The sequence below is a fragment of the Motacilla alba genome, chromosome Z, assembly GCF_015832195.1.
Source record: "Motacilla alba alba isolate MOTALB_02 chromosome Z, Motacilla_alba_V1.0_pri, whole genome shotgun sequence".
NCBI lineage: Eukaryota > Metazoa > Chordata > Aves > Passeriformes > Motacillidae > Motacilla > Motacilla alba.
The window spans coordinates 32,978,316-32,996,717 of record NC_052046.1 but is presented as its reverse complement, the minus strand read 5'-3'; the positions used below and the strand labels follow the sequence as shown (position 1 = coordinate 32,996,717).

Sequence of the window (18,402 nt, the reverse complement as noted above, 5' to 3'; positions counted from 1 at the left end):
GTGAAGACATATTGCTGTTTTACTAAAAACTGGCAAAAATTATCCTCAATGCTGACACTGAATGTCACTGGATGGCAGTTTTCTACCACAGAATTAGAGTTGCTCATGAATATGTTTGTTTTCTACTCCATACTGTAGAGGGAAAACAGTTTCAGAAAAGCCACTTCAGAGAGTATACCCAGAACATATCAGGCAAACACATTCAAGACACTGAGGTATCCAAGTGAGATAGGTGAGACCAGTCAGCACTTTTGCCACAGTGCTGTTTGTTTATTTTAAAAGCAATGCATGTAAATTTATTTATTGCAAATGCATTTCCAGTGGATCCAGAAATTATAGGCTTTAGATTTTGAGGATATTTCTTTCTTCTGTTAAGATTTTAGGAAATCCAAGGACAATTGTGATCTGTAACATCATCTGTAAGGGGTACACAGAGGATTTTCTAATTATTGTGTCTCAGAAAGTAGTTCACACAAATGCAGCTGCCTCAGACATGTTTTTGGGATTTAAGTCTTCATGGTAAAAGGAAGTTTATTGTCTCCTCTAGGTCAACTGTCAGATGTCATGCTCCAGGAAATAAAAGAAATGGCTGATTTATTTACTTTTTTACATGGTAAGTAAAGGACCTGAAGAAACACAGATCTAATCAGCATCCTACTGTGTATTGCCAAGTGAGTTCTTCTTGAGCAACATCAGTGAATTATCTCCCTGACACCAACGGGAAACAGTGAACACTGCAGCATGTGAGTGCACTGCTGCATGAGGTACCAAAGAGAGCTAGTAGTACCTGTGGCAAGTTCAACCAGTGACATATTACAAATAATTCCCCCTGAAAAACAGGAAAAAAACTGTGAACAGCCTGTTTCACACAGGCACTTTTATAGTGCAGCTCTTTTCTGCACAGGCCTTGCTCCCATTGCTAGGAAAGCAGACAATTCATGTACAGTGAAACATGAGGCTTTGCTTATAGCTCCTGGTGCCCGGTGAAAAGTCAGCATTGCACTCAACAAAGGATTTTATCTTAAAAGACCAGAAGACTATTTTAGAAGTTGCCACATTTGGGTAGACAATTTCAAGAAAGCTTGAAGTCGCTTATTTGATTCCTTAGCAAACCTGTAGGTAAATCTTATCTGACCAGGGCTCTCAGAAAATAAATGCCCTATCATGGACCACTGGCAGAATTGTTGGTTGTCTTGACAGTGCTATAGAAGTCACAAGGTGTAAAGACCTCATAGTTTTCCCTTTTAAGATGATTCTTAAAAGGCAAAATTGCAGTAGAATCACAGACCCATTAAAGGAGAGCTGCCTGAAAGGGATCTCAGGAGGTCATCCAAGTCCAGCTGCCTGCCTCATGGCATTTCTGATGGTTGTTGCTGGCATGTCATTTCAGACAGTTGCTTCTCCCACCTGTTCTTAAAATCCTCTGATTACAACTCTCTCCCATCTTCCCCCTGGCTATTGTTTCCAGTGCTATCATTACATGTGGAAAATTTTGGTAACATGTGACCTCCGTATCATTTTCTACAGTTCTATATTTACTGCTTCTTGTTCTGCCCCTAGTAGACATTGTGCAGACCAACAACGAGGGGCATTATTGCCATCCTCCTTTTTAACTGTGTACTGGAAGACAGTGGTCTTAATATTTTCATTGCACAGCTTTTTTGAACTGCAAAGCCCCTCACTTTGTCCCTAAGCTGCAGTTTTCCATACCCTATCTAAATGTAAGGCTATGTTCATGTTTGAACAGGAAAGAAGGCAAACTCCTTTTGAGCATTTTCCCTTCACTTCCAGACCCACATGATTTTTTTTTCTTGGAGCAGTATTGCCTTCTGAAAAGAGAGATAAAAAGCTAGCTCTGTATTCTAACAGCATCATGATTTCTTATCAGTTTCCCAAATATACCGTGAATAATTATTTTCCTTCTTCCTGTACACTGCTTGCCAGTAAGCACACTGGCAAAACACCTAACTGTTAGAGTGGGAAAGGAAGTGACTCTGCAGCTGTCAAAAAAATGTTCTCCAGGAAACAGATGGCTACAGCTATTATTTACAGCTGACCATATATGTTAGACAAAAGCCATCCATGCTACAAAATCTGGAGTATCTGGAAAAGTGGTCATGCATTACTAAATGTGTGCAAAGAGGACGGGTGGTTGGTGCTGTGTATGCAGCACCCTTCTTTACTTGGAAGAGGTTGTGTGGCATATTAAAAACCTACCTGATTTCTCCTGTCTGAAGTCTCTGATACTTGGATCAAAGTTACCTATTGAGTAGCCATTATAATGAAGAAAAAATGGGTACAAATAGTGAATAATATGTCTGGTGCATGCAAGAAGATGATAGGGCAGTGATATTCTACAGAGGCAGAGGATGGACTCTGGTTAATTCCCTGCCTGGGATTTTGCACTTGGGCATAGAGTGCTCACTGTAGTTCTATGTCTGAAAGATATTTTGGTTGCAAAGCATGTTTTGTACTTCTCCTGCACAAATGTTTGCTTACTTCCAACCTCAAAATGTGGAGAAAAAAAATTATACAAAAGCTTACTAAGTAACAGCCCATGCTTGGGCACAGCTGTGCAGTGGGAAAGACTTATCAAAAGAACTTAAGATAGGAAATTAAATATATTTTGAGAAAATTATTCCTACTATGTCATTGAAATTATTCCTACTATGTCATTGAAAATACATTGCATGACAGACAATTAAGCCTTGCAGTTTGATGCTACAAATGCAGAGACTACATTTAAAACAAATCTGTTGATTTTTCATTAACTAGGTTTTTAAGAGGCTAAGAAACATTTCAAGCATATGAGGAGGTGAATCTTAGTCTACATGTGAAGTTGTCTCACCTTAATCCATTAATTCATACCTGGCATACGATGGCATATATGGTGCTGACATTTTTACTTTCGTTTTGATTGTGTTGCATGATCATATTCTAATGTTTCTTGTGATGGTAGGTGATGAAACATGCAACAAATCAGCTCTCAGAAAGCATATTTCTGAGACAGTTACCATCTTGTTATAAGTAAATGGATGTTGGAGTATTTTTTTTACTGTTTTGCTGTCAGTCATATTTTGTTATGCCATTGATCTTATGCCAGCTTCATGTTACAAAAAGGTTTCTGAGTGACAGTTACAGTGAAGTGAATATTAAATCTAAACTGTCTAACTAGCCTCTTCCATTCACTTCATACAACTATGCTGACTATAGTTTAGTTATTAATACCTTACTACAGCAATGTATTTGACCTCTCACTTGGACACTGAAAGGCAGACAAATGGAGTATTATGAAAATGCTGCTTTACTAATGTAGGACAAAGCACAGCCTACCATTCTGCTGATGAAATTAAAGCACCATTCTTGCAGTTTTGATGCTGCATGTATGTCTATATGCAGCTTGTCTCAAATACCAGAACCATATAAACCAGTCAACCCTGAAAAAATCACAAGGTTCTCAGCAAATTATTTTCATTTTTCAAAAAAGTAGTCAGAGATTACCTGAAATTGGGAATTCACTACAGCTCTCTGGTACCCTTTATCACTTTTTGTACAGAACTGCAGGAAGAACACTCGGAGACTTATTCTGACATCTTCTGGGGGACAGATCATGAAAAGTTATTCTTTGTATCTATGGTGTCCACAGGTACAGTTTTACTAGGACACACATTGGTTCATTAGCAAATCATTGACTTCTTGGATCAAAAACTTCTGAATGGATGGAGGAGGATCTTTTATGTAAGAGCCACAATCATAAGGGGTTTATGTTCCTGCTAAAAGCTTTGGGTGATATTTTCTGAAGATGTTTGATGGAAATTCCTTGATCATCTCTTCTGCCTCTGGGAAATGCTTATGCTTTGCTGACAGAATCCTGACTTAGACTCATGCCAGAAGGGATATGCTTCAAGGATTATAAACTAAACAGGAGAAGTAACAGCACCTGGATTTTATAGCTACTAAGGATACAAATATGCAAAGCACACAAGCATCAGCCAGCTGAAGATCACAGAATCAGCATTTCTCTAAAAGGCATGACATCAGATTGTACCACGAGCAAGCTTTGGGGCCCTGGGTAGGAAAGAGACTACAAATAAGGAGCAATAAAACCAGCAGTTTATACAACATGAATTCACCTTAAGCCTTCCAGACACTACTTTTAATGCTTACATCAAGCTGGCCTCTTCTGCACTAGCTTGTCCCAAAATATCTTTCTGTTGCAATATGCTCAGGAGCCATGGATATCTTTAACCACAGATACCAAATATCTCCTGGCATCCTAGCATACTAGCATTATACAGCAGATTCTCCACATGCTGTATAAGAACATACTTCGTAAATTGCTACATTGAGGAGAGCAGATAACTTTTAAATCCTCAGTCTCTAGAGTAGGCAGTTTCTTACTTCCAGGGTTTGACAATATTTACATCTCGGTCTGCTTCAAGCCCTTTCACTGAAATTCAGTTTTATCCCCTGCTTCAGCTAGGTACAACAGACTGTGGCAGACTTCACAGATCTCCAGTCAGTCAAGACCATTCAGCAGGATTGCTGCTTCTGCCATTCACATGAACACAGTCAACTCTCTTCACATTCTCAAAAATGCAGATTGCCAGTTTGTTTTAAGCCAACACAGACTTTCTTCCTTTTTAGCTCTCTTTCACCACTCTGGCAATTGCAGCACATGTGTCTCTTCTCATTTTGCTTTCAGATTTTTCATATGCACACAGATGACAGGAGGCCCAGTTAGAGGTATTGCTGTTCCTGACTCACAGATATTTTTGGAGGTTTGGTTGTTTCTTTAAACAGGTCAGCTAGTGTGTGAGGTTTATCACTTTAGCTAAAAAATCGGAGTACTGCCAAGTGGCAGATAAGAACTGTGGAAAGAATTTCTGAATTTCATTTCTGCAAGTACAGGCTTTTATTTTTTCATATTGTGTGGGGTTTTTTTGGTGTATGTGTGTATTGGGTTTTTTGTTCATTTGTTTTGGTTTTGTTTTTTGTTTGGGGGTTTTGTTTGTTTGGTTGGTTTTTGTTTGTTTGTCTGTTTTTTCTGATGTCTCAGTTGGCCCTCTATTTATCCAGTAGTACTCTGTGCTTACCCAAGGTGCCTGGGGCACTCAGCCATCTTGGCCCATGCAAGCTGTGTGGCCAAATGTGACATCCCCCTGAAGACTGACACAAAAAAAGACAGTTATCACACCTAATTAAAGGCATCCAAATAGTAAGTAACTATTCCTATAGCCTTACTATGTCAGCTCCCCTGTAGAAAACAGGAAGGGATTAGCTGATTCTCCGGGCATATACAACATATCTAATAGGTAGAATGAATCATAATCAGGATGTTTTTCTCTCCTCACTGACCATAAATGAAGCCCAACAGTCAAGATAAACATAAAAAAAAAATAAAAAGCAAGAGAAACTGCACAGAAATCAACTCCGTTGTAATTAATCAAAATCCTCACATGCCCACATTTTTTAGTTACTAGTTCTGCATTTGCAGGAATTTAATTATCACAAGACCATAATTTTTATGTTCCACTACTGGGGGGTTGGAACAAAATGATCTATGAAAGTCCTGTCCAGTCCAAACCACTTCATGATTCTTTGACTGTCTTTGTGACAAAGAAAAAATTTCCTTGGCAAACTTTCTTTGACTTCCCTGTGTTATATTAGAACAGTCAGCAAAACAAATCCTCACAAATTTGAATCTTTCTCAGCAAATGGAAGCAGTTTTCAAATACAAATAAATCAACATAATCAAAACAAAATAAAGCAAATATATGCACATATATTTGCTATAAATAAATGTGACAAATAAAGATTGCCTAGTAGTCTGCTTTTGGATGTTGTGCTGTAGGATGCATTTGAAGAATGTACTCATAGTTTACCAGAAACAAAGCAAATTAATTCATTTTCTCTGTAAAGTTAAAAGAACATTCAATAAAGGGATCATGACAGCTTTGAGAGAATGTGGGTTAGAGTTTCAGTACATTATACAGTAACTTCAACAAAGATGAGCACACTGCCAGTGCTTGGCAAGTAGCAGTAATTGGTAACTTAAAACTGCATTTACACTTTTTATTTCTACACATTTTAAAGCTCATAAAGGACTACTAAACATTAAAGCAACTCTTGATGCAACTAATTGACTGAAATCCAGACAATGGATGTTGTCTAATTATCAAATGAACATCAAAAAGAAACCTTACAGCTCAAAAGAGGAAATTAATTACAGGAAGTATCTGCACTCAGTGTATCCTATTAACACTGTCTTTATTTCCTTTTTACAAAAAAAAGAAATAACAACAGACAAAACATACTAAAAAAAAAGAAAATCAACGCTTTTGCCTTGATCTCACTGAGGAGCTGCACAGGCAGAGTCCTGGATGAAACTTTGACAGTATATGCTGTTGACAAAGGGAAATAAAGATATATGACAATATATCCATGCAAGACACAAAGTACAAAACTTGTTCCGTGGCCTAACAAACATTTTGGAGTTTGCAAGTGTCATAACAATTTTCAAATTGTTACTTCTGCTCACCCATGCCTTTACACAGCACAGTTTACAAACAAGTTACATATACACATATATCATAAAAAAGATTTGTATATGGTCTAACTGATACAAATTAAGGCATCCTAACAGCTGCTGTTTTGCTGGTGAGGGGTATGTCTCATATTAGTGTTTCAAAAGGCTATATTTCAGGTATTTCAAACAACGTGAGACATCATGACATGTTTTAGAGGAAGAATTCCTGCAGCTCTGGCTCTTCAATACTCTTTTCACTGTCAGATTTCTGGATTTTCCAGTTGATGTCATCATGCCTGGAGAAAAAAATGGAGAAAATTACTAAGTGGTAACACTAACAATATAAAGTGGTTGGCAATGTGTTTATTTACCCCATTTTGTTCCACTTCAATGCATTCAAATCTGAATTAATCTTTCTCCCTGGTCTTATTTTTCTAGACATATGCTAAACAAAATACTTTTTAATATTGTCAATTTTTTCTGAGTTATAACTTCATTCTGGAATCAAACCTGAAAACCAATGGGATGACGAGGAGCTTTTTAAGTCACAGCACTAATTAGTGTGCTGTTCTCATGTTCTGGTAATAACGCAAAGAATACAAAAAAAATTTTTGGTACTTTAGAGGAAAGTATCACAGTGACAGAAGGGTCCACCACAATCAACATTAGACATATCCTATTGGTTTCTGACTCTGCCTGTAATAGAATTATGACCATCAATAATCATGAGAGAGAAATGAACCTCTCTATATATTGTGTAGGAGATCTGAATGAGAGCTTGCCAATTAGAGTAGAAAAATTAAGCACAACATATTTGTAGCATTCATTTTCTTCACTTCCTTTCCTAGGTTCTTGTTCTGAGCTCCCAGTATGTTCCCCTTCTCTTCAATTAACCTCCAACTGATTGTTCACTTAGCATCCGATCCACAGCAATTTTCAAACCTGTTAAGAGCTTCACTTCTAGTTATTACTAATGAAAAGCAAAACTCCTACAATACAACCATGACTAGCTGGTTTGCTGCTGCAAAGAACAGACACTGGAGTGAGAGCAAGAGTGCATACGAAGATGTTTGCCTTTAACTCGTAAGCCTGACTCTTGTAAGCCAGAATAGCTTTCAAATATTCCCAGGAAACTTGTACTTAGGATGGTTAGTTAACCTGGTGGTTACTTCAAGGTTTAACAGAAGCTGACCTCATGGTTTTGGGTCCGAATAAGAAGTGCATGAGTGATCATTCTATTTGAAACCCCTCTTTATTCATCTAAATTACAGTTGTCACATACCCAAAGCAAGATCAAAAGGCACAGAATTGAGCCAGACAGATTTTACAGGACTGAGTCTGAGGAGGCAAAAGAGGAGCTTCACTCTTTGCCATACCTACATGTTGCCATTTCACGTGCATTGCTGTTATCACAGCATTAACCATTATCCTTACTAAAAGATGCTTTATAAGGCTAAGACTAACCTGCTTCATTGGCCTAGGCTTGCAGTGCTGAAAGAGCCTGTGGGTGAGTTCCCCATGTAGAGGCTCACTACGCACACCAAAGAGTCCCTTTGGCAGCTCTACAGTTGCAGTGTAACCTCAAAGAAGAAAATTTTTGGCTAATGCAGATGTCTCTAGGTGACAATACTGAACAGGTATGCTTTTTACAGCTGTGCCTCCCGACCTGGACAAAATGTATTACTAATTTTGCTAATTAGTAACCAAATTTCTAATTAAATTTCTAATATATTTTAGTGCCTGTATCACCACTAATACATCCTCTCATGCAACACGTCATCACAACAGTTCACAAGAGAACAAATGTAAATCTTCTGTGACAAAGTTACTTTCACATTCATGTTACACTCCACTAGTATAGTTACTAGCTGCTGATAAGTAATTAGTTAATGGTTACTATTTTGCTGGACATATAGACAAGCATTCTTTTTCTGGAGAATATATTTGAAGTTGTAATTTACCCAGTATTAGGCCTAGCAGTGGGATACATATTAGGTTAGATTCACTTGCTGTTTTAGAAGCATGCCCATTTTACTATCTGACAGATATCTGATGATGGATTCTGCTGAGTGCCCCAATGTAGGAAGCAAAGTTTGCTGTTCATAGCTGTACCTATATGTACAGGGTTTTATACTGATATGGTGAGTTACTGCTTATTTTATTGTAATGCAGATCTCAGATGATTCAAAGTGCGGTAAAGAACTGTTCCTTGGCATACAGGTAAGATGGAAAAATACTACAAATATTGGCTTGGAGTTGTAATATGCAAAAACTAGCTAATCCTTCTAAAAGAGGAAAAAATATCCCAAACCATCTTGCACATCCAAAATTTCCTCCAAGGCTTTAAGAAAAATAGGGTGTATCAAATTTTAACAGCCCACTAAAAACTTTAGCACAGTCTTCTACTATTAAGCTGTGACCAACTCAAAAAACTACAAAGCCTTAATGTACTTTGGGGTATTTTGAATGAAATAAAAAAAAAAAAAAAAACACACCAAAAAAACCCCAAAAAAACAAACAAAAAACCCCCCCAAAAAACCACAAACCAAAAAAAAAAAAACCCCACCAAACAAATGAAAAGTACAGAAGCTGAAGAAAAAGTGCTGGAAACTAGTTGGCAGGAATACAATCTCACTGAAAGTAGATTTTGTATAATGACCTCAGAAAATGCTAATGAAATCCCCTATTGTAAGGGTGTAGTGTCACAATGGGCTTGGGACAGTGTTTAGAAATATAACTTCCCAATGTAAAAATCTGTAAAGTTTTTAACCACTGAAGACTGTCCTGTTTTCCAAAAAAGTTTTTTATTTTTTTTCAAAATAGTTCTGAAATGCTAATTATGTAGCGTCCCCAGACAATCCAGGAAAAATTCTAACAGTGTTCAGGAGGTTGTAGTGCATACTATGGTGATGTTCTTTTAAGGTTTAAATGTCACAACTACTGGACATCACGTAGTCGGCAAATGACAGGCACCAATTTTGCTATTCAAAAATCACAATGTATGCTAAATGTCATTACAAAGGCTAACTTAGAAGCTCTGAGAACCTTCAGGTCTGTGTCCTGATTTCGGAAAAGCAAAATACAACTTCCACTTTTATGTGATATTTGGAAATCTCATGCCACAGACTTTGGCATATAGTTTGCCCACTTCCTAATTCGTGGGTCCTGTAACAGCCTGCTCAAGCTGCGCCATTCTTGCACTCTGTTCCTTGCTTCCTTCTCTCTGGTTCTCCAAGTGTCCATAGTAATGAGGGAAGCTTTAGGACATAGTGCCTGGACCAGCAGTGCTTGGAGGGATAGCCAGGAGTTCCTGCCCAACCATCACCCTCCCAGCAAGTGACTCCACAGCCCAGCAGTGCCAGCCAGACATTCCCTGTCTCTCATTTCTGGGAAAATGCAACATTGCCATTCTCACACAAGAGCAGTTACACAAGGCAAGTGACAAATTACAACTGCCTACACTGAGGAGATGGCTCTAACATAAGGACAAGATTAATCATTTTGTATTACTCTACGATCTGGACAGGCAGCTGGATGTTTTGACTGGAAGCTGCCCACTGATGCTCCCTCTGACTGCTGCTATCCAATTTTTTGCACAGAAGTTTCGCTCTTTGTTTTCAGGAGAGAATGAAACCTCTTGGAAATCTTACAGTTCCTGGTTTCACATACACAGTGCCAATGGCTTCCGAACAAGACTCACATTTCCATTACAGAAATTGAGTCTTTAAGTATGGGAAGGTCCTGGCAATAGAAAACTAGTGCATGGACCCCCCTTCCTCCATGCATTACATATTTAGAAAACACTAACTTGAAAGTGACTTAGGGCTTAGGGTCTTGAACTGCAGAATAACTAATATCAAACTAACTTTACATCTCAGTTTAACAGAAAAAGAAAAAAGGAGTGAGTTTTAAGAGTTAAGTGAAAATAACAGGCCATTTTTAGAGAGCGTTTGCTTATAAAATAAACATTTTATCAAGTGTCGTTTTTTCCAACACATCTTTATAGAATTGAGGGACTGGTTTCTATCTGCCTGAATAATACTGATGGAACAGGACTAAATTAAGGAGTTTGAATACAGTCAGAGTTAATCTGATATTAAAAAGAGTTAAAAAACAGATTTAACTTCAAAGTCTAAGGGAAAGTAAGAAAAGTGTGTGAAAACAGAAGAGCACTTAGACTTAGAGTAAAGCATTCTGCTTCATGTTCTCTGTATTCTCTTTAGAGATGAACCGTGGTCTTTTTGCTCTTCTCATGAGGGGAGATTTAATTTCCATTCTCATCTGGTATTTGACTTTTATTCAACAGAGGCAGAATACTCAGCCAAAGTCTGCTATACACCCTGGTGGATTTATGAGCATGAATACTTTCTGTATTTGCTTGGAACTGAAATCCTGCAGCCAGTTCAATGGTGACATCAGCAGAAATCCATCATAAATTTCTGCTTTTCTAGGAATTTAGATGTTCATCTACTTCCCCTCTTGTGAATCAATCAATTCAAGTGCTTCAGTTACAATGTTAACAAACACATACAATTTGAGAAAAGAAGGCAACAGAGATGCTAACCATTACCACACATAAGCACATACCAAGCATAGTTACACAGCTCTTCATTCAACGTGCTAGAAGAAAGACTGGTGTAGCTGAAGCAAGGATCCTAAAGAAGTACAACATCATAACAATTAAGAGCATGCACAGAGCTTCCCACATGCATAACATGGAAATCAACTAAAACATGCAGTCAGATAGCCACAGTAACATTTAAACAGATTTCTTTTTGCACCTGAATCTCTTTGAGATTATGTGCTATGGTCCTTTGGGTTGGTATGAAAATTTACTCTTTCCACAGTTCTGATGCTGGCAGCAGTGACATGCAAACACGGTCTTTTCACAGAACAAGCATTTTATATTGCAAGCATCAATACTGTTAGAATTACTTCATACAAACCTCCAAATTTCTTAGGGAACTACAGAAAATGCTCATGGCCTTGCAACGTATCAGAACATCTTTGAAAACAGACTGTCTTTTCCCCTGTCACTATGAAATATAAATCACCCATTAAAAAAAAAAGCCATTGTGTTATAAAAAACTTTGTTAAACTGGCTGTTCAACTAGATGGTGCATGTCTTTAAAGACTCAAATCAGTAGCTCATATTATGATTCTGAGCAGACTTTAAGAAATGCAGTCCCACTTCTACTTAGCCCTTTAGGTTTCCTTTGAATTTTTCATTCCGTTTCATTTAATTTCATTTCAGTTTACAATAGCACTACTGGTCTAACAGCACCCACTATTATGGACTATTCACTATTTCACAGTTCTCTCTTTCCACTCTTTCTTTTGCCTCCTCTTTGCCTAAGATTTTCCTGTATTTTCTCCCATTAATTTATCATACTTTTTACAGTATATAATTCACTACTGCTGCCCCTCATCCTATCGGCATGCTTTATGGTTTTTTTAATCTTCAAATTATTGTTTCACCTCATGTTTTTCCATCTACTGCCTCCCTCCCTGCCTGTCTTCCACAGAGGATTAAATCATCTACAATTCCCTCTCACTCATCTCTTTTGTATCTCCAGGTGGTTGCACTTCACTCCACAAACATACTGCACCCACAGTATTTCCTACATCTGTCTCTTCTATTCAGTACAAAATCATGGAATCACAGAATTAACTAGGTTGGAAAAGACCTTTGACATCATCGAATCCAGCCTATGACCTAAAACCTTGAAAGATGCATTTGCTCCAAGTATTTTCTCCTATCTTTCAAGCAAAAGGACGAGCCTTTTAAGAGCATACATCCCTCTTTCCCTTGGGTTCTCAGAAAAGGCACACTGTTCACTGTGGAGAGGGAAAGATCTGAACCCAGTATGTTTTCTGACAGGCCAACCATATGCTCTGACACAAGAAGACTCTGTGCTTTGAGAAGATGGTCAAAGAAGACTTGCTGCTGACAGCTTCAACACCTAGGGTTGGCTGTAGCTCCCACAGAAGCAGGAAGGACCATTTCTGCAACATTTCCTTGTTATTTTTCTTATTTGGTTGGCCTCATCAGTCTTTGTAGGACAGGACAGGGCTAGTCCTTCAGTTATTTACTCCTAAGAAAACCCATGGTTTCAAGACTGGCATTCTCATTGTATGTTTTGTCGCTCACTGCAGCACCAAGTATCATTTCCATGTGAATCACATCTCTGTGGAAAGCTTTCAACACAGAATTTGAGAATCATGTGCCCTAAGAGCACAGATTCTATACATAAGCAATACCTGCCACTCCTTGGTAAATTCTTCCAACTCTGAACAGTGGATGGGCTTTCTGTAGATCAAATATAATAAAGTATTTGTGTGTATCATTTTGCAATAAAAAAGCAGAAAGAAGAAGCTGTCAAACTTATCCATTACTTAATGAGACAAGAAAAAAAAAGGTCCCTCTTTCTTTCAGTGTACTCACTGGCTTGTTTCTTCCTTTTGAGACAACTGCTGGATTTCCCTTACTTTCTGTTGTCTTCCTTCCTAGTGAGGTAAAAGGCAGCGTTGAGGAAGTTTTGATGTGGTTTACCATTTGACAGTTGTTGTTGTTATTTTGGTTGCCACTCAGTGTCTCCATTATGGACCGAAAAGCTCCAAAAGGCCTTTTCAGCTGATCCCCTGCATGCTCTCCAGAGCTGGCTGGAGGCCGCACGACTCCTTTGCTCCGGTCTTTTTCCTTTTCCTCATTTAGTTCTGACTCTGCTAGCTCCACCTGCACCACAGGCTCCTCGAAAGTCACTCGAAGTTTCAAATTTTGAGAGGTTCTGCGCTTTGAGGATGGAGACTTGAGAGCACTCTTTGGGCTGGTGGCAACCTTCTGGGCAGTAGCACTGTCTGTGCTGGATGGAGAGATGTCTGCACAGAATTGGTTCTGAGGTACTGTACCAGACTGATATGGGGCTTCATTATCCGCATCACTGCTCTCCGAAGTTGGGGAGGGACTGTGGCCGTCCACAGACTTAGAGACCCTGATACCAAAAGGGAAGCGACGTCCTGCTGTGGAAGTGTGCTTCTTAAGCATCATGTTCAAACTCTCTGTGCTCTCAACACTCTCCACTATAGGCTGAGGTCTTGGTTTGTCAGCTCTTTTCACAGGGGTGTTCTTGTGGTCCTCAGAATTAGCTGAATCTGTATCAGACTCACTGAGAGACCGCTGCATCAGTTGCCTCAGTCGGGCTAATTTCAACTCCCTTTTCTCTGGCAAAATCTTCTTCACGTTCTTGGAGGATGCATGAGCATCCTGAAATTCCAAAGTCAGCTTTTCCTGCATACAGACATTTTCAGAGATTTCCTTCCCCAGCAACTGTCGCAAGATTTTATCGGAGTCCTCATCTTTTATTTTAGCTCGAGCACGAGTAGATATGTTCGTTCCCAAGCTGCCAAGAATCTGAATCCCATCTTGGGTGCTCAATTTACTTTTTGGTGGAGACAATTCATCTGCTTCAGATGGTTTCCACTGGGGTTTGCAAGAAGCAGGAGATGATGGCAAGCTTAAAGAAAAAAAGAGGAAACATCACAGCAAAATTAAGGCATATCTAAAATGTGAATGTGGCATTTCCAATATATGTGTCTGTCTCAGTTTATTGTTACTTATCCTTTTCATCACTACTCACATGGAATTCATTACTGTGATGCCACAGTAAATATTCCATAGAGAAGGATGTAATACTGTTTCTACTCCTGTGTAGAGTTTGAGTATCTTCACTTTCTCTTACAATAACAAAAAAAAACCAAACCAAAACCAAACCTCCTTAAAACCAAAACTTAGAATGGTTATTCAAACACCAAATATGACTTTATGAGGAAAACTCTAGAGAAACTTCTCCTATTTGTGTGGGTTGACAAGAAAAAACTCCACAAGGCCAAATGCCTACTATTCAAGTCACATCATAATACAAAAGTAGTTAATTCTGAGTCCTGTGAAAGTACCACCTCTCTGCATAGCATTGATTTCATAAATCTAAACTGCATCTGGTATTAATAATAACAACCATACAAGACTTCATAAAAAATCAGGGCAATCTGCACTGAAAACCTTTTCAGATATGAAATACTGAAAAGCAAGAGAAAGGTGACATGAATGTATTTCAATACTAATAAAATAATATATAAAATTTAGAACTCCAATGGTTTTACAGAAGGAAACGGCAATTTCAACAATGCCTGATTTGTGAAGAATGTGAATTGCAGTAGACCTTTTCTCTTCCTGTGACATAAGCTAAAGCTTGTAACACTTCACACTTTTACTTTAAACCACTTTTCCTCTAAGCAAGGACAAGGTGACAAAATTTAGGTTCTTGTGAGGTTGGCAAGCACCTTCTACTCTGATGAGTCCATAGTTCTCACAGTGTAAAAAATTCACATGCCTATACTAAACACTTAATTTTCAATTAATTTTATGATTTTTTTCCCTGAGGCAAACCTACACCCTCCAAAGAACATGCATCTACAGTGCACATTCCTAATAAAAGAGATATGTTCTCTTAGATCTGCTACTGTGTCCTTGAATGATGAAAATATCTACAAGTGAGGTCAAACTAGAAGGAAAAGTAGTAGCCAACTATGAAATAAAATAAATAGAGTGCAATTTTCAGACTTGGTGACTTAACCAAAATGATGTGGAAGCCTACCCTTTTATAGGAATAATGAATAATGAGCGATTTGCTTTCACCTGATCTTATCTGATACTGAAAGTAAAACAGTCCTGGTGCACACCAGAACTCAGATAAGAGACCACTTGGAATGATCAGGCAGCAAAAATCACAGAAACCAAATGAGCTGGAAAACAGCTTTTGGTCCCACCATCCCTGTTGAGGGAAGACAAAGATTCCTAAAAAAAAAGTGAACCCACCTTTTCCAGAGTGGTTTTCTACTTCAGCAGGAGTTTGAAGTTTACAGCCCTTTCCTAGCTGAAGTTCCTTTACACAAATGTGCCTCTAATCCTAATGTCTTTGTTATCTACAACTGCAACTGTTTGCACTTGTCTGAAATAGTGACACATGAAATTCAGGGCCATGGAGCACTTGTACAGGAAAATGCTCAGGATTCTGTGAGAGCAGTCACTGACCCTACAAGTTCATACTTGATGACCACAGCTCTGATGACTGTCAATGGCTGCAGAAGCTTTTATGCCGGCTTTACATTTTCACATACATGTATCCCCCTAACAACTCTGAAATAGAGAAAAGCACTGTATATGGCTTCCAGAGACAAAAACAGATTAAAAAATAAGGATAAACTGAACTCTATTTGCATGTGAGTTACTTTATTTCTTTCAAAATCACCTTCAGATTGCTGTGAGAGTGAAGTCATGCTTGCTTCATCTGCTTCCATGCAGTTCTCTCACTGTCAGAGAGACCCAGTCCTCTGTCTACCTCTTCAATATCTGAAACTTGTGTTTCTTTCTGTGACTTCTGACAGGATACGTAAAAAATAGTTTCCAGAATTTTGACTTTCTATACAAGCTACAGCAGGTAAAAAAGATTTAATGAATATAAGGAACCTTATTAATACAAAAGCAGGGTTTTTTGGTAACTTTTTGTAAATTACTACTAAAAGTAATGTATGATAAACCAACAAAACATCAAACTTTACATCTTCCCTAAGGTTTCTAGGATCTTCTGCTGTTCATCTAATTCAAAACATACTACATTCCACTGTAAAATTGGCTTTCTCTCTATTGGGAACCAGGGACTACTTAGTTTATTCTCAGAAATTTCCAATATTTATCAGCATTACGTACTGTCAAACTTTAGAAGCTCAGCTTCAAGTCCACAAGGTAGCCCCACATTTTCTTTACAGAACACATCTACTATTTAGACTATCAGGAGAGCACAGCTTCTCCTGATAACTGATATATTATGAAAATGTGCAAATACAGGCTGCAGTATAGTTCCAGTCACTTTACCTTGGGGATGTGGGCAGTGACTTGCTCTCCGACCGCTGGGCTTCTAAAAGCTGCTGGAGCTGGTTTTGTAATGTCACACGTTCCACAGTTTGCCTGCAAGAAAATGTAAGACTGTTTATCTCAAATTTTAAAACTAACTGCATAAGTCAGTTACAGGAAAACTGATACTACCCTTTCAACTTTGAATTAAAGAAAGAAGTCCACTTCACCTGTACTTTATATACTGAATAGAGAACTTAAAAATAAGAACATAGAGAGTTTATGCTTCTGTCTGAATCTCTGCTGACATTTTGTGATCACTGTACAAGAACAACTGAGAAAAACCTATTTGTCAGATTAATTATTATACTTCATGTAAGGACAAGTGTATGATCATAAGCACCAGTGAATTGAAACTGACTCACAGACACAAAAATATGGTAAACTTAGGGCATTTGTTTCTTACTTGTTTATGGAAAAGAATAGAAAGCACACAGATTAAGCAGTCACTTCCTACATTCGGTGGATGGCCTTCATCATCTGAGCAACAGCTCAAGGAACTGCTCTCTCCCTTTCTATTTGTAAATGAACTCAGAGAAAAGTTTCTGCCCACTGGAAAGGATTGGACCAAACTACAGCTGCAGGATGGAGTTGGGTGTTTGATGTCTGTACCACATCTGCTTGTTGTGCAACCTTTTCAAAGGTCCTACCTGGGCTCTGCATCCACCTTATCCCTGTACTATACCTACCCACGTGTATCACTTTCAGTGTGGTGGTGTGATCTACACTGTTTTTCAAATAACTTTCGAGACCAGCACTTAAAAAATTGCAATAGTACCTAAAAATTGTTAATGAGAGTGATATCCACAGTACAAACTCACTTTTCAATTTGTCACCTGTAATCACATCTGTTTGTCCTGCAACATACCTATTTCCCTTGGATGGTCTCAGCTGAGCACTGCAAACCCTCAAGAATGGCAGATTAATTTGCCACAAAATCATCTTTTTCCTGCTTCCATACAATTCAGACATTCCATTCTTACATCAAAACACTCCTTTTTGTTGACAACCACAAGTAACATCTGTTTAGTGATCTGTAATTTCCAATGCATCTAAACACTGCACAGACAGAATTATTTGAAAACTTCTAGAAAATTAGATATTTAGAGCTTGTTACTCCCTGGTCCTGACCAAATGACCATGGGAAAATTACTTTTTATCTGCTTCCTCCAGGTTCTGCTTCTGTTGCTATGTTTTTAGTACTTTTATTCTTGTTGGATTTGCAGAACTAAGGCAGTTCTCTACCACTTTCCTAGCTGGACACTTTCCTAGCTCACATGCCATCAGCAAAAGATTTAGCTGTGTTCCAAATGCAGTCCTTATAACTGGCAATGTCAAGGCCAGAAAGAATCCAGATCACTTTTTAGAGGTTCTACTTACAGGGCTCAGAGAAAAAATACGCTTTACTTTTAATATATCAAAATGAGTTTGAAAAATGAAATAGAAATAAAGGTGTGATCTTGACATACTGCCTTGCATTTTACAACACAGCCATGCTTTATGTAGATCCTTTCTTCCTTTAATTTTTCATCTTTCTTCCTCTGGCCTACACACTTCCTTAGACTATTTTAAAATTACTTCTACTATCTGTCAACATTAGGTTATATTGCAGCTCCCCAGATAATCTCTTATAAGAGCCAGTGAAATTCTTTTCAGGTTGTGATGCAATTCATCTGTTTTCTTTTCCTTTTATCATTCCTTCAATTGCTTTTTCTAAATAATGCAGCTAACAGTTTTTTATGTTTTTAGCTTCAGTGGAGATCTATGACATGTCTACCTCCTGAGGTAATGCTCATTCCACATAAACAATTTATTGTGCTAAAAGAGTTAAAGTTTACTCCATTTTTGCAGTTCAACTAGTTAGTACGTAAGCCATAGACACCCACCCACACTTCTTGCCGGT

The 18,402-nt window shown here is 38.2% G+C and overlaps 1 protein-coding gene across 5 annotated transcripts in view; it reads right to left on the bottom strand.

The window, feature by feature from the left end:
- Positions 1–6,253: 6,253 nt before the first annotated feature.
- LOC119695508 (synuclein alpha interacting protein) overlaps positions 6,254–18,402 on the bottom strand; it is an 88,506-nt gene continuing 76,357 nt past the window's right edge. For 2 of the 5 annotated variants that reach the window (XM_038124172.1, XM_038124171.1), the window contains 4 exons: positions 16,461–16,553; positions 12,975–14,043; positions 12,791–12,839; positions 6,254–6,825 (listed from right to left, as the gene is read on the bottom strand). In XM_038124172.1, the coding sequence (XP_037980100.1) occupies positions 6,680–6,825; positions 12,791–12,839; positions 12,975–14,043; positions 16,461–16,553 (1,357 nt within the window). In that variant the 3' untranslated portion in view covers positions 6,254–6,679. Of the gene's footprint in view, positions 6,826–11,116; positions 11,185–12,790; positions 12,840–12,974; positions 14,044–16,460; positions 16,554–18,402 lie in introns of all 5 variants that reach the window. The other 3 variants (XM_038124174.1, XM_038124173.1, XM_038124175.1) reach the window with 3 other exon arrangements.